This window comes from Vulpes lagopus, chromosome 7, assembly GCF_018345385.1.
Source record: "Vulpes lagopus strain Blue_001 chromosome 7, ASM1834538v1, whole genome shotgun sequence".
Lineage (NCBI taxonomy): Eukaryota > Metazoa > Chordata > Mammalia > Carnivora > Canidae > Vulpes > Vulpes lagopus.
In genome coordinates, this window is record NC_054830.1 from 106,996,090 (window position 1) to 107,010,237 (window position 14,148).

Consider the following 14,148-nt stretch of genomic DNA (forward strand, 5'->3'; position numbering starts at 1 on the left):
GTCCCACCAACGACTGTTTTCTATCAAAACCTCTTGCTCCAGCCAAACTAGTCTACTTACTGTTCCTTGAATTTTATGTGGCTTTTGTTTCCTTTGCTTATTTAGAGTCCCTTTTGAAATTGTATCTAGCCTTTGAATTCCAGATTGAGTGCAAGTTCCACTTGTTTCACCATTCAGTCCTTAATACTCCAAGGTGCAGGGAGGAGTAATACCTCTTCTTCACTATTTACCACCTGGCTTTTGGGGGTGGGGATCTTGGTCATGCAATGTCTTGTACTAGCGTCCCCCTCGTTGGATCTTGACAGGCACACGAAGGTCCAGGACGCGGAAGCCCTTATATGCTTTCTCTTGCACCGGAGGGAGGGTCGGTAAGGCAGTACCAGGGGGGCGTGGTATTTACGTGCTTCCTTCAACTCCTTTGGCTCCAGGTTATAAAATGCCTTAAAAAAAAAAAAAAGCTAACGGTTTGGTTGGGAAGGAAGCAACGCATAGGTAACGTAAACATGGAAGACGGTGTGTTCCCCTCGGTAAATGGGCAATGCCAGCTGTGCGCGAGCGAGCTAGCGCTTCGGGCCGGAGGGTGGCGGGGGTCTGGCGCCGCGCCTCGATGGGAAGTCGGAGCCGCTGGGGGCACGCCGCCGACCTCCGCCGGGCCTCGGGCTCGCCCCTGCGCGGCACCACGCGCCCGCGCTGCACTTTACCTGAGGCTCGGGCCCCCGGGAAACCGTCAGTAACCGCCTTTCCCGATCAGGCCTCTGCCCTCCATCTTTGTGCGGGCGGGGCGGCCGGGCGGCGGGGCTGCCGGGCTGCCAGGTGTAGCGGTCCCGCCGAACCGCGGCGGGTGAGCCCAGGCCCCCAACCCCAACAGTCGAGTTTTCAAAAAGCCCGCGCGTGGCGCGCCCCGGGTCGCATCCGTTGGGAACTGCCCCCGCTGACCCCCCCCCGCCCCCCGCGCCAAGCCCGGGGCCAGGGGCAGCGTTCCGGCGGCAGGCAGGTTCTGCACCCGGGGAGCGCACCGGGGAGCGCGCCCGTCCAGCGGCGGCCGAGAACGGAAGTGGGCGCGAGCGCATCGCGGTGATTGGCTGCAGCCACACGTCCCTCAAGGGGCTGGCGCGAACGCCACTGCGGAGTGGGGCGAGGGGATACGGCAAGGGGAGGGGGCAGCACGCTGGGAACAGCCGCGGGGCTGGAAGGAGAGGAATTGCGGAGGTGCGCGCGGAGCCGGGGGCGTCCGTGGTCGGGGCACCCGGGGAGCCGGGGCGTGAAACCCGGCCTACAGAGGCGGCGGCGGGAGCGGCGCAGGCCGAGGGCTTGAATCGACCGCGGAGGGCGGGGAGTCGGTGGCCGAGAGCGGCGCCGCGGCGCGGTAGGCGGGACTAGGGAGAGCGACGCAGGGATTGGCGGGCGGCGCCGGGCGGCCGTGCGTCGGCGGTGACGCACGCCTCGGGGAGGGTGCGCGCGCGTTCAGCGGCCTCTTTGTGTGGTGCCCAGATAGGGGAGCGGAGGCGGCGGCGGCGGCGGTAGCGGTAGCGACGGCCTTGGTTGTCTTCCAGTCTCCTCGGCTCGCCCTCTAGCCAGCACCTCTCCCCTTCCCTCCCCCTTCCTCTCTTCCTCCTTCCCTCCCCTTCCCTTCCTCCCTTCCCCGTCGGTGACGGCCGTGGCGGCTCCAGCAACGGCTGGGCCCAAGCTGTGAGGAGGCCTTAGCCAACGATAACGGCGACGGCGAAACCTCGGGGCTCGCAGGGCGGGGGGAAGGCCCGGGCCGTGGAGATGGAGAATTCCCAGTTGTGCAAGCTGTTCATCGGCGGCCTCAACGTGCAGACGAGTGAGTCGGGCCTGCGCGGCCACTTCGAGGCCTTTGGGACTCTGACGGACTGCGTGGTGGTGGTGAACCCCCAGACCAAGCGCTCCCGTTGCTTCGGCTTCGTGACCTACTCCAACGTGGAGGAGGCCGATGCCGCCATGGCCGCCTCGCCCCACGCCGTGGACGGCAACACGGTGGAGCTGAAGCGGGCGGTGTCCCGGGAGGATTCGGCGCGGCCCGGTGCCCACGCCAAGGTTAAGAAGCTCTTTGTCGGGGGCCTTAAGGGAGACGTGGCGGAGGGCGACCTGATCGAGCACTTCTCGCAGTTTGGCACGGTGGAAAAGGCCGAGATTATTGCCGACAAGCAGTCGGGCAAGAAGCGCGGCTTTGGCTTCGTGTATTTCCAGAATCACGACGCGGCAGACAAGGCCGCGGTTGTCAAGTTCCACCCGATCCAGGGCCATCGCGTGGAGGTGAAGAAGGCCGTGCCCAAGGAGGATATCCACTCCGGTGGGGGCGGAGGCGGCTCCCGGTCCTCCCGGGGCGGCCGGGGCGGCCGGGGCCGCGGCGGGGGTCGAGACCAGAACGGCCTGTCTAAGGGCGGCGGCGGCGGCGGTTACAACAGCTACGGTGGTTACGGCGGCGGCGGCGGTGGCGGTGGCGGCTACAATGCCTACGGAGGCGGCGGAGGCGGTTCGTCCTACGGTGGGAGCGACTACGGTAACGGCTTCGGCGGCTTCGGCAGCTACAGCCAGCACCAGTCCTCCTACGGGCCCATGAAGGGCGGCGGCGGCGGCGGCGGCGGTGGCAGCAGCTGGGGCGGTCGCAGTAACAGTGGACCTTACAGAGGCGGCTACGGCGGTGGCGGTGGTTATGGAGGCAGCTCCTTCTAAAAAGAAATCTAAATATGCCTGGGAGTGGCTATAGGGGTAGCTCTTCTACACCCCAGCTGGGGTAACTCCTACGTTCTTTACTCTCCCACCACCGCCTTCCCCGTTTTGCCCTTGGGGGAGCCGCTTCTAAGGCTGCTTATCCTTGGGGGTGTTGCCCTATTTGCCTGCCACCTCTCTTGTCTCTCCCTCTGAAGATGGACTCGGCCCCACATACACATTTTTGTGTTACAGTCATTGATGGACTCTATTTTTTTATTATTACTTGGACCTTGGTCGTTTTTATACTAGCAAAATGTCTTGTTTTAATTTGTGTTTTTTTTTGGGGGGGGGAGGGAGTGAACTTGCTGATTCTGTAGCAAAACCTGGGCGGGGGTTGGGGTGGGGGGTAGTTTACTTTGTTGTAAGGACTTGATATCTGGCTACAGCGTTTTCTATGAAATCTACTTGGATCCCATGCCTGAAATTTGGACACATATGTACAAAAATCATTTTTACGTTTTATTTTTAATAAATCATTGTGTTTGACCGTATATGTCTAACATTTTTTTTCTAGGATCTATTCCGTACCGTTTTAAGGGATATTAGTTAAAATTTTTTCGTGTTAATTCTAAATTCTTGATGTGTACTTGAAGACACTTTTAAGAGGTCCTTTGGTGGTTTTTTTTTCCCCCCCCCTGTTGCTCTTCTAGTGACGTGTTGAGTTTTATCCCTACAGGCAAAACTTTTGAAGTGGTGGATGTATTTTTTTAAAATCTTCAAAGTTTCTGTGCATCCATCTCTTGTACTAAGTGATTTGCTTATCATCTTGACATGGTTGGTCACTTCTTTCTATGAGAATTTACTTCAAAGTATGTACTGTGTAGTTCAAAAAGATAGTTTGTGTTAAGCATGTGTTTTCATTCATATAAACTGTTTAAAATTTTTCAGATGGCCTAGTTTCGTCCCTCTTACTGGTTTGTCTGTAATGAATGGTTACAAAGAAGGGTTATATTTTACCCTTAAACTAAATGCATTTTTGTATTTTCAGAGCAGGTTTAAACGTTTCCTATAGCTGAACTGTTGTCCTCTTGGAAATCCTTCCCCCAACCTTTGTAGCACCATCTACTGGCAGAATGGCAGTATCTCTGCAAAAACAATTTGTTTTAAAAACTTGTTTAGGATAATTGCATCAGATTTAGAAATTTTGCCATCAAAGATCTGTGCAGACTTTGGTTACACGTTTACTTGTAACGAAGATGGGCTTTATGGGAATGTAGTTAACAGTCCATATCACAATTGCCCTTTCTACACAAGATTTGAAAATGTAAACTGCTACACATAGCTTGGGCAGTGGCCCGAAATTGCTATGACAACTAATGAACCAGCTACGTGTACTGGTATCTTAGGTGCAAGTTGTAAAGCAAAATATTTGTGTATTCTGCTTGGTTAACAAATGTATATTTGTAGCCCTTTCATGCAATAGAATTCAAGTTGTTGTTTATAAAAAAACAAAACAAAACAATGATATAGGAGAAAATTGCCTTCCTGGTTAGAAATATAGAATAGCATCGTTTATGGATATCACAAATAAAGAATTCAATTCTTTACATGATTGAGTGAGAGTATGTATAACCTGGTGGGTGGGTTCAGAGTACCTAAAATATAGCACACTTGATTTAATGTTAACGGTAAAATTTTTAACTTGAATGTTGCGTTCAGAAGCCCAGACGTATGGTAGGAAGCTTTCTGAAGAGGAGGTTAATGGGCTTTAAAGTAAAAGATTATTTTAGTGTTGACTTGGTCTTAGTTCTTGCTAGTGTATATTTATTTCTTAATGTCTTAATTCTTGCCAAATCTTTTAATTGCTAGAGCTTTCATTTTGAGAGATATGAAGAAAGGTGAAGATTGTGAGGCTAGATTATGGCTGCTTAGCAGTCAGTTTGACAAAGAATACCTGATGCTTGGTACAAATAACTTGAGTATACCTCTGACAAATGGGATCGATGTTTTCGCACATTGAGTAAATATAGTCAAATCTTTTGCTCTTAAATGGTTCTAGTTTCCTTAAATTTATTTTTCACTTTTAGTGAAACATACTACATATGAGCTTATTCATTTGGTAGTTTAGTCCTGCTTTTTTGAGTGCCTTTAAGATACGGAAAATGATATGCTTAAAGTTTTCATTATAGTTATTCCTCTGCTTGCCTTTTATTCAACTTTAGCGGGAAGATTTAATTCTTCTGGGTCTTAGAGTAGTCCTTTTGGAGAGTTTCCAAAGTCTAATAATAAGGTTATTGTCATTTTGTATTCCCAACATAGTGACTTATAAAAAGTAAAACGAGTTAGGTAAAAGGATTATTTGTTCATTAGAAAAGCAAATCACAGTGCTGTCCATAGTATATTAACACTTTATTGTCGTGTATTTATCTTTATAGATTTCTGTATTCTGGACTGGTATTTAGTGAAAGCAAAAGCATAGTGGTATTTAGTCTTTCTGGAATTGCTCTTGTCAGTTCTGATAGAAGCATTTTTGACATGTAGGGGTTTTTTTTTTTTTTCTTTTCAGGGGCAACCAGTTGTATTTTGTAAGTCCTTTCACTTATGAAAACTATCTGAACATTAGTACTTAAAATTTAAGAATTCATGAGAGGAGGTGGCATAGAATCTAGTACTGAATACAAATTTTGCGTCATACTTGAATCTAATTTGAAAGATTATCAAAAACGAACCTATTTTTTGTCTCCCTCTTGTGATGAACTTTTGAATTTCTAGTATATTTAGTATAAGTTCTGTGGTAATTATTGAGTGTGGTTTGAAAGTTAAAGATTGGTAATATTAAATCTTAAGCTTGCAAATGGTTAATGTTCATAGGAATAACTAGAGAATGATATGCTGGTTTGTACCTTCCTATAACTTAGTGATTTAGAACATAATTTCTCAAATCTGCCTCACGATGAATTTTTGCATTTAAGCAAGGTTAAAGGGTTCGGGGATAGCTGAAAACTTGGTATTTATGATGATTTTCCTCAAGACCAGAAGTAATAATAGTGTCACTTAATTGGTAGACTTCTTTTAAGTGCTTGCTTTTCTCAAATTTGAGAATTTGCATTTTTAAATTTAAATTTTTTATGCCTGTATCTTTGCTGATTGAAAGTTGACCTTTGGATGTTGAATTGATTTGAGCAAAACTGCATCTAGACAGTATATGGATTTTTACCTAGAAGGATAACATTTAGGTAAGTCTCTCCCATTTTAACCCAACTTACTGAGGATAAGATTTTGATTACTGGAAAAAATTCCTTCTTTTCTGTTTCAGAAGGCCCTATTTTATTTCTATCTGAAACAGGGCAAAAAAAAAGTTGCCTCTAAACCAGAGTTGGAAAGTACTTTTGTCTTAATGTCTCTGCAGGTTATTTTGATGTGCCTTTGTTTGATGCTTTCTATTAAAAGTGAAAATACATTGTAAGATTTTTTTCAATAAAGAATCCCTTGAAAGAATAGGTAAAGCCTAAGAAACGTATTTTCTGCAATATGTTACTTAAAAAAATTATGTTGCATAACATTTGGATTGTAATTCAAGTCATAGAAAATAGCATTATTACTAGGAAATAGAAAATACAGAGATCTTACTGAATCTTGGGGCTGGTGTATTTTAAAAGTAAATTTATTAGTGTTAAATATTTGGTTATAAATCAAAGTAAATGAAAAGTGAGTAAATATTCTACCAATATGACCAAATCTCAAGGGTAATCACTAATTGTATATTCAGCTAGCTCGGTTTTTTTGTATACACCTAAATTAATTTTTAAAAATAGGGTTATGTAGTTTTGTGATTTTTATGTATGGTTGGTAACATTCTCACAAAGACAAATAATAGATCTTTTTCTGTTGTCGATTACAGTTGACCCTTGAATGAAATGGGGGCTAGGGGCGCTGACCGCCACCCACCCTGTGCAGTTTAAAATCTCTTAAGGTTTGACTCCCAGAACCTAACTGCTAATAACCTGTCAGCTGGGTGTCTTTAACGATAGATAACATGGTCCGTTAGCATCTATTTTGTATGTTAGATGTGTCATATGTTGTATTCTTAAAGTAAGCGAGGGAGAAGAAAATTCTTAAACTCCTAAGGAGGAGGAAATAACATTTACAGTACTATACTGCATTGTCAAAAAAAAAAAAAAATAACTATGTAAGTAGACCTGTAGAATTCAGACCTGTGTTGTGCAAGGGTCAACTGTAAATGTTGCATAGTGTAATTGTCTTATAACTTAAAATACTCCTTTTGATGGAATGAAGTTTTTTCTCTTGCTCTGATGAATAATAGGTTCTTACTGATCACATGTGCATTTAATTAATGAGATGTCTAACTCAGTTAAATGTAATAGAATACAGCAGTTTTGTGGTTTCATGTTTTTCAGTTCTTAGTAAAAGGTACGTACTCACTCGAACTTTCGAAAGCCTTAAGATAAATCCAATGAAAACATTTCAATGAAAATTTTCAAAGCTAGATTATACATAATAGAACTGTTAAGGGCCTTATCATTCCAGGAACATACTGCCATCCTCCCATTTTGTTTTCTCCAATGGTTTTTTTTAATTTTTATTTTTTTAATTTTTATTTATTTATGATAGTCACAGAGAGAGAGAGAGAGAGGCAGAGACATAGGCAGAGGGAGAAGCAGGCTCCATGCACTGGGAGCCCGACGTGGGACTCCATCCCGGGTCTCCAGGATCGCACCCTGGGCCAAAGGCAGGCGCCAAACTGCTGCGCCACTCAGGGATCCCTCTCCAATGGTTTTTAACTGCAGAAATATTTGCCAGTTTTTCCATAATGATGGCTATACATTATCACTTAAAACATTTCATTACTGTCTGAAGGAGTAAAGATACCACTGACTGTGTTTCCTCTGTGCCTTGTACTATAGGTACTTTGTGCCTCATATATTTTAGTCCTCAGAATAACACTATGAGGAGACCTTATTATTTCTGTGTTGTGTATTAGCTACAAGCTTACCTAATTTAGGTAATTTGCCTAAGATCATGGGATTATTGAGAACAAGAAATAGGAATATTTTTGCTTATTTTTAAAAATCATACTGTAGGGATGGCTGGGTGTCTCAGTGGTTGGAACATCTGCCTCCGGCTCAGGTCCTGATCCCAGGGTCCTGGGATCGAGTGCCACATCAGTCTCCCTGCAGGGAGGCTGCTTCTCCCTCTTGCCTATGTCTCTGCCTTACTGTCTTTCATGAATAAAGTCTTAAAAAAAATTTGTAAAGGTAAAAAAAAAAAATTACTCCTCCTGTTTTCTCCTAGTGTCCAGAGATAACCTTTGTTAACAATTTGCCTGTTTCTACATCTTTCTCTTTGCAGGGTAAGATACATATACATATATATGGATTTTAGCATCAAAGACATTCTTCTGTGTCATACGTGTATCTTACATGACTATATGGTGTACTTTGGTGTAGATGCATGTAATTTATTGATTAGCATATTTACAGTTTTTCTTCTGTCTTTAAATTTTTTTTTTTGCAGGGTTGAGTTGCTATTTACAACATATAAAAGGAAAAAAAAAAGCAAGTGCAGAAGCCTGGTTGAAGCTGTTGGTTATACTGGTGTCCATGTAGTTCTCGGGAAATCTGCTAGAGCCCTACAAGGATTTTTTTTGATATTTAGTCATTTTTCCTCCCAGCTTTGTATTTCAGTTACAAGAGAATTGATTTAAAAATAAGTGGTTTAGCTACATTAAAACATAAGCCTTAGTGCCCTTGTATTCTGAAGACTATACATTGAAGTCTGGGAATTTATAGCAATAAATACGCAGTTTATTCTTTTCTAGCTTATTCTACCTAAAACTTGTACCATCATATTTCAGTTGTGTGTGAATAGAGGTTTTTCACTGCAGAAATTGCTTTTCATTGAATTGAGTGACTTGCTAATAAATATACTTCCTCAGAAGCTCTTGAGAAAGCAAAGAAAATAACAGACTGGCAAGGGTATGTGGGAAAGGTTTACTCTGCATTAGAGGTGGGCAGTACCCCAGATCTAAATTTCTAGTTGAAACGTGGATTCAGATTTTCCTATTTAACCTTGGTAAGTCCATTTATTTTTCTTGTACTACTTTTTCCTGTGATGTGAGGACTATAATTGCTTAGAATCCTGTCCAATTTGATACTGCTAGTTTTAAGTCCTATTTGGTAATTAATTCAGTAACAACCTTCAAGAGGAATCCTGGCACTAGATCTTACAATTCATTAAGCAATTTATTGAGCATAACTTAGCTAAATAATAAATAAGGATGAGCCCTTGCTCACGAGGTACCCACAGTTTAGTTTAGGTGGTGGGAATTTAAACAGAGTGTGGGCATTTTAGTCAAATACTTGAGCAGTCATCATGACTTTTTCTGTGTGGGTCAAGGGAAACGTTAGAGAAGAGACATTAGTATCAGTTCTGACATTTAGAATAGGTGGATGAGGTGGCGAAGGGCATTCCACAGCTTATATGAAAATGCAGAGCCTGATGTATTGGGCTCTTTTAATTTTTTTCTTGAATTACTGGACTACAATGTAGACCTTAAGAGTACTTTATCCATTTTTTTTTATTTTGCATTATTTTAAGATTCAAGATTTGAATCGATACTTTGCCAAGTATTGATAGCAAAATCACCTTAAAGGTAGGCAGAACTTAATGATAGAAATACAAAACAGTTGAAATACTAGTTTTTAAAGATTTTATTTATTCTTGAGAAACAGAGAGGCAGGCTCCCTGTAGGGAGCCCCATGTGGGACTTGATCCCAGGACCCTGGGACCACGACCTGAGCCAAGGGCAGATGCTCAACCACAGCCACCTAGGCGTCCCACAGTTGAAATATTAAGTGAGAAATGATAATCACTATATATTGAATCTTCCCATAAGGAGTGTAATTCACATTTTGGACACCCTTTTAAATTGCAGTTAGCAGTATGCTCACCATTCTTGCATTTTCATCTTAAAAAAATCTTATATTTTTATTAGCTGATTTTTAAGATATGATTTTGTTAACAGGTAACTTTTACGGTAATTAAGTCAGTTTCTGATACAAAAGAATTTGCCATAATTAAAAGGTTATATGTTCTTTACATTTTAAAAATTAACATTTGTATAATTTTGAGGGAGGCAGTATTTGAAGAATAAGTGGGCATGAATTAATTAGCCTCAAATTGAATTTGAGTTTAGCACTTCGTGAATGTTCTTGATGTTTAAATTTAGTCTTTTGCTAAATGTGTGGAATTATTTTAGTTGTGAAATAGAATTTATTACTCATTTCAACAAGAGACACACAACTGTTTGGGAACATTAGTTTTTGACATGGGAACTTGCTTTTGGAAATATTTGAAAGCTGCTTTTAAAAAAGGAATCCCAAAGTAGGAAGGCTCAAAAGGGCAATTGAATCTCATGTACTTACTTTTTCCACCTACTTTTTTGCTTGCACTTGGCGCTAGGTGAATTGAATATTCAAAGAGGAAAAGGATTCTAGGCATTCTTATCTGTACACTTCCTTCTCTTCCCAGGTAGATTCTCTTAGGCCCCTTTGATGATTTTACTACTTTGGTTTGCTAAAAACAAAAACAAAACAACAAAAAAACAAAAAAAAACCTACCTGAAAAAGGGCTTGTGTCATCACTTTAAAAATCCCTGATGTGAACTAAAATTCTTTGATGTGTATCAATTAAATGACATGATTATTTCCTAGTTTTTTTTTTTTTTTAAGATTTTATTATTCATGAGAGACACAGAGAGGCAGAGACACAGGCAGAGAGAGAAACGCGCTCCTTGCAGGGAGCCTGATGTGGGGACTCGATCCCGGGACCCCAGGATCACGCCCTGATCCGAAGGCAGACACTCAGCCTCTGAGCCACCCAGGTGTCCCTATTTCCTAGGTTTAATGTCATTTTCATCCGGTATTGAATACCTTTGTGCAAAAGACTTCTAGAATCTGGAGGTACACAGGGGTGAGACTAATGTGATTCCTATCTTCAAATAACTTGCATTGTGATTAAAATTCAGTTTCTTTTGAAATGATGGACCCTTTCCTTTTCAGCATTATGGCTCCATCTCAGGTTGTTAACAGTGTACCAACAATTTGGAGTTAGTCTCTATCATTTAGAGTACATTTTCTGATGATATTAAGGCTTCTCTCTTTCACTGGTTACTTATTGTTTGGATACCATATGAAAGGTGCATTTTTTCTCTGATGCTTATGTTGGAAATATAATTTGCCTCAGAATAAGCATCTGGTTTAATATTTCATAAAGTTTGGCATCAAATAAGCTAGATTTCGTTCCTAACCCTTTGACTTTCTAATTCTGTAACACTGAACAAGTTGGCCTGAACCTCAGTTTCCTGGTCCTTAAAAAAGAGACACTATTAGTAATACCTGCCTTATAGGATTGTTGGACAGATTGATTGAAAGAATGTTTTTCAGCTTAAACTGGGGCACCTGGGTGACTCAGTGGTTGAGTGTCTGCCTTCGGCTCAGGGTATGATCCCAGGGTCCTGGGATTGAGTCCCACATTGGGCTTCTGGAAGGGAGCCTGCTTTTCTGTCTCTGCCTCTCTCTCTCTGTGTCCCTCATGAATAAATAAATAAAATCTTGAAAACAACAACAGCAGCAAAACAAACTATCTTCTTTGGTACAGAGTAATGTTAAAATTATGACCTCTGATAAGAAGTGACTGTCTAGTAAAAGGTATACTTTTATTTGATCCCCAACTCCCAACCATGTGGTATTTGCACAGTTAGTGAGATGAATGAATAACTGTCTTGCGAAGAGTAGTGACGTATGTGCATGTATGTAGTCTGTAGAGCAATCTTAGTACTAAGATTGGCTTTAAACTAGGCTTTGCCTTTGACTTGGATATGGGAACCTGCTAGTAAACACTCTGCTGTTTCAACTGTAGTAGAGGAGGTATGAACCATGTTAACTATCTGTAAGTGTTTTAAATATTTGTTGCTCTAAGGAAGGTATAAATAATGTGATTGTTGGGGAGAAGTGACTTCCAAGTTGGAAGATCAAGAAAAGCCTTGTGGAGGATTCAGCATTTGACCTAAAAAATTGGCCACATAGAGAAGATTGAAGAGAAAAAGATAATTTGAGGTTAGAGGGAGAAAAGGCAGAGACATGGAGCCTTTGTGCTAAATATTGTACAAATTATAAATATTCTGACTGGATCCATTTACTAACCCTCTTCTTCATAGATTGGTGGCTGTGGTTCATCTCAGAAAGGTTAAGTAACTTTTCCATTGTTCCCAGCTGAGGAAATGGTTGAGCTGGAAGTTGAATCCAAGTTTGACTGATTCTGATGGTCATATTCTTCCCAGTAAACTTGATTTACTTCCAAATACTGGTGACTCATTTGTACTAAGGGTAAAGGAGATTTGTGGGAAATACATTGGGAGAAAGTTGGAACCACATTACTGAGGTCTTTGAGTCATACACTAAGGAGTTTGGGCCTTATCTGATAGTGGAAATCACTAAAGGTTATTGAGCAACAATAGTGGTAGTGAGACTGTTAATTTAGAAAGATTAACTCAGTAGTGCCGAGTAGAATAGATGGCAGTTCAGTGATGACAGGGTCGTTAAGACAACTCCTGTTAACCAGGTAAGAAAATGAGAACACGAACAAGGAGATCGTGCTGGAAATAGGGAATTTGAGGGAAGTTGTGAAAGTATAATTGTCAAATGACTGTGTATGTGGGAGGAAGGATAGTTGCATCAGAATTACTATGTGACTGGGAGGATGGTGATAGGCCTGGGAATGGAAAGAAGAGATTGAAATTTAGGTTTGGAACACAGTGAGTCGAAGGCACTGGTAAACACAGTGATGTATCTTTTGCAGATAGCTTTACAAAATGGTTACTCTGCTGGATATTCTCTTTTAGTCCCTCCTGGCCCACTTTCCACCTTTCTCTTCTTGCAGTGTTTTTGGGAGCTTGATTCTTCAAGAACTGCATACTTCTCTGAGTTCCCTTTGGTTTAGGTAGTGGGAGAAACTAGCAAGAGATCTTAAGAATGAGAGAAAGGTGAGGTCCACGTATCACATATTTGTATCTCCTGTTCCCCACATACCATAACCAGCAAGCACGTTTTCATTGGCCACAGTTCTGTTCCAATGGCCCTGTCTTAAAGCTCCAGGCCTTTTCTGGCTTCCGGTAACCACTCCCTCCTGTAGCTTCTTTATAATTCCTTGTAGTGGATATTTATAATTTTTTTATATAACTTTTTATTTTATTTTATTTTTTATATAACTTTATATATAACTTTATAATTTGTATATATAATTTATAATTTATATAATTTATATATATAATATAAATATATATTATAATTTATATGATTTATATAACTTTATAATTCCTTGTAGATAATTCCTTGCATTAGCACCTCAGTAACTCTGAGTGTGCCTTCTTTTATCTCTTCAGTGAAAAACTTTAAATCCCTTCCACATTTTCTAATGACTTGATCTTGCAGGCACCATCGTGCTTGGAGAAGATGTAACTGTTTGTAGTAAGTTACTTTCCTGTCATGAGTTTTCTCACATTGTTTGACATTTAGTGTCTCCATGTTTCCTACTATGTCAGGTTAAATTTATGACTCTTGCCCTGTGATTCAGCTGAAAAGCGAGCATTGAACAAGAGACCAAAATCCCTGCCCTCAGCAGGCATATATTTAGTAGAGAGAGACAGTGGAACATAATAAATCGTATGATGTGTTGGAAAATGAGGAGTATGGAAGAATTAGCTTAAGGATTAAGGAAGTGCTGTAAGGCCTGTCAGGTTGGTCTTGGGAACACTTCGCTTTGTGAAGAAAGTGCATTTTAAACGGGGTGGCTTAGGTAGGTCCCTCAGAGAAAGTGACATGTGAAGGAAGACTTGAAGGAAATAGGGGAGTGAACAGTGTGTGTGTATGTGTGTGTGTGTATATATATATATATATGTGTGTGTGTATATATACACACACACACATATATATATGTATATATATGTGTGTGTGTGTGTGTGTGTATATATATATGAAGAGCATTCCAGATGGAGGATTAGGAAAGCAGAAGCTCTAAGGTGGGATTATGCCTGACGTTTTTGAGGAAAAGCAAGTTGGTTATGATGGCTGGAGAAGCAGAAAGAAGAGCCAAGGAGAGGCCACTGAGGTCAGGTGGGTTAGATGGTGTAGGCCCTTGAAAGCTGTTGTAAGGATTTTGGCTTTTAGCACACAAATGGTGAACTATTTTGGGATTTTGAACAGAGGAGTGTCATGATCTATCTTGAATTTTAAGAAAGTCTCTCTGGCTTTCTGTCTGTTAGGGTTCCTGAAGGTATAAAAGACCCACAGTCTCTTTAATAGTGTGTGTGTGTACTTACATACAGATATACATATGAGAGATTGATTCTTTTTGGCTGAAATGAGTTTTAATTGCTGGTTGCAAGATTTAGAG

General features: G+C 41.7%; 2 protein-coding genes across 4 annotated transcripts in view; both read left to right on the forward strand.

Annotated features, from left to right (window-relative positions):
• Positions 1 to 14,148, forward strand: part of KLHL3 (kelch like family member 3) — a 283,446-nt gene that overhangs the window by 134,353 nt on the left and 134,945 nt on the right. The gene's annotated exons all lie outside the window — the stretch shown is intronic.
• On the forward strand, positions 1,325 to 3,227 carry HNRNPA0 (heterogeneous nuclear ribonucleoprotein A0). The gene has a single exon (XM_041761289.1). The coding sequence runs from the start codon at positions 1,771 to 1,773 to the stop codon at positions 2,695 to 2,697; it is 927 nt and encodes a 308-aa protein (XP_041617223.1). The 5' UTR covers positions 1,325 to 1,770; the 3' UTR covers positions 2,698 to 3,227.

Coding starts and splice junctions, on each gene's coding strand:
- HNRNPA0 (XM_041761289.1), top strand. CDS start 1,771: ATGGAGAATTCCCAGTTGTGCAAGCTGTTCATCGGCGGCCTCAACGTG.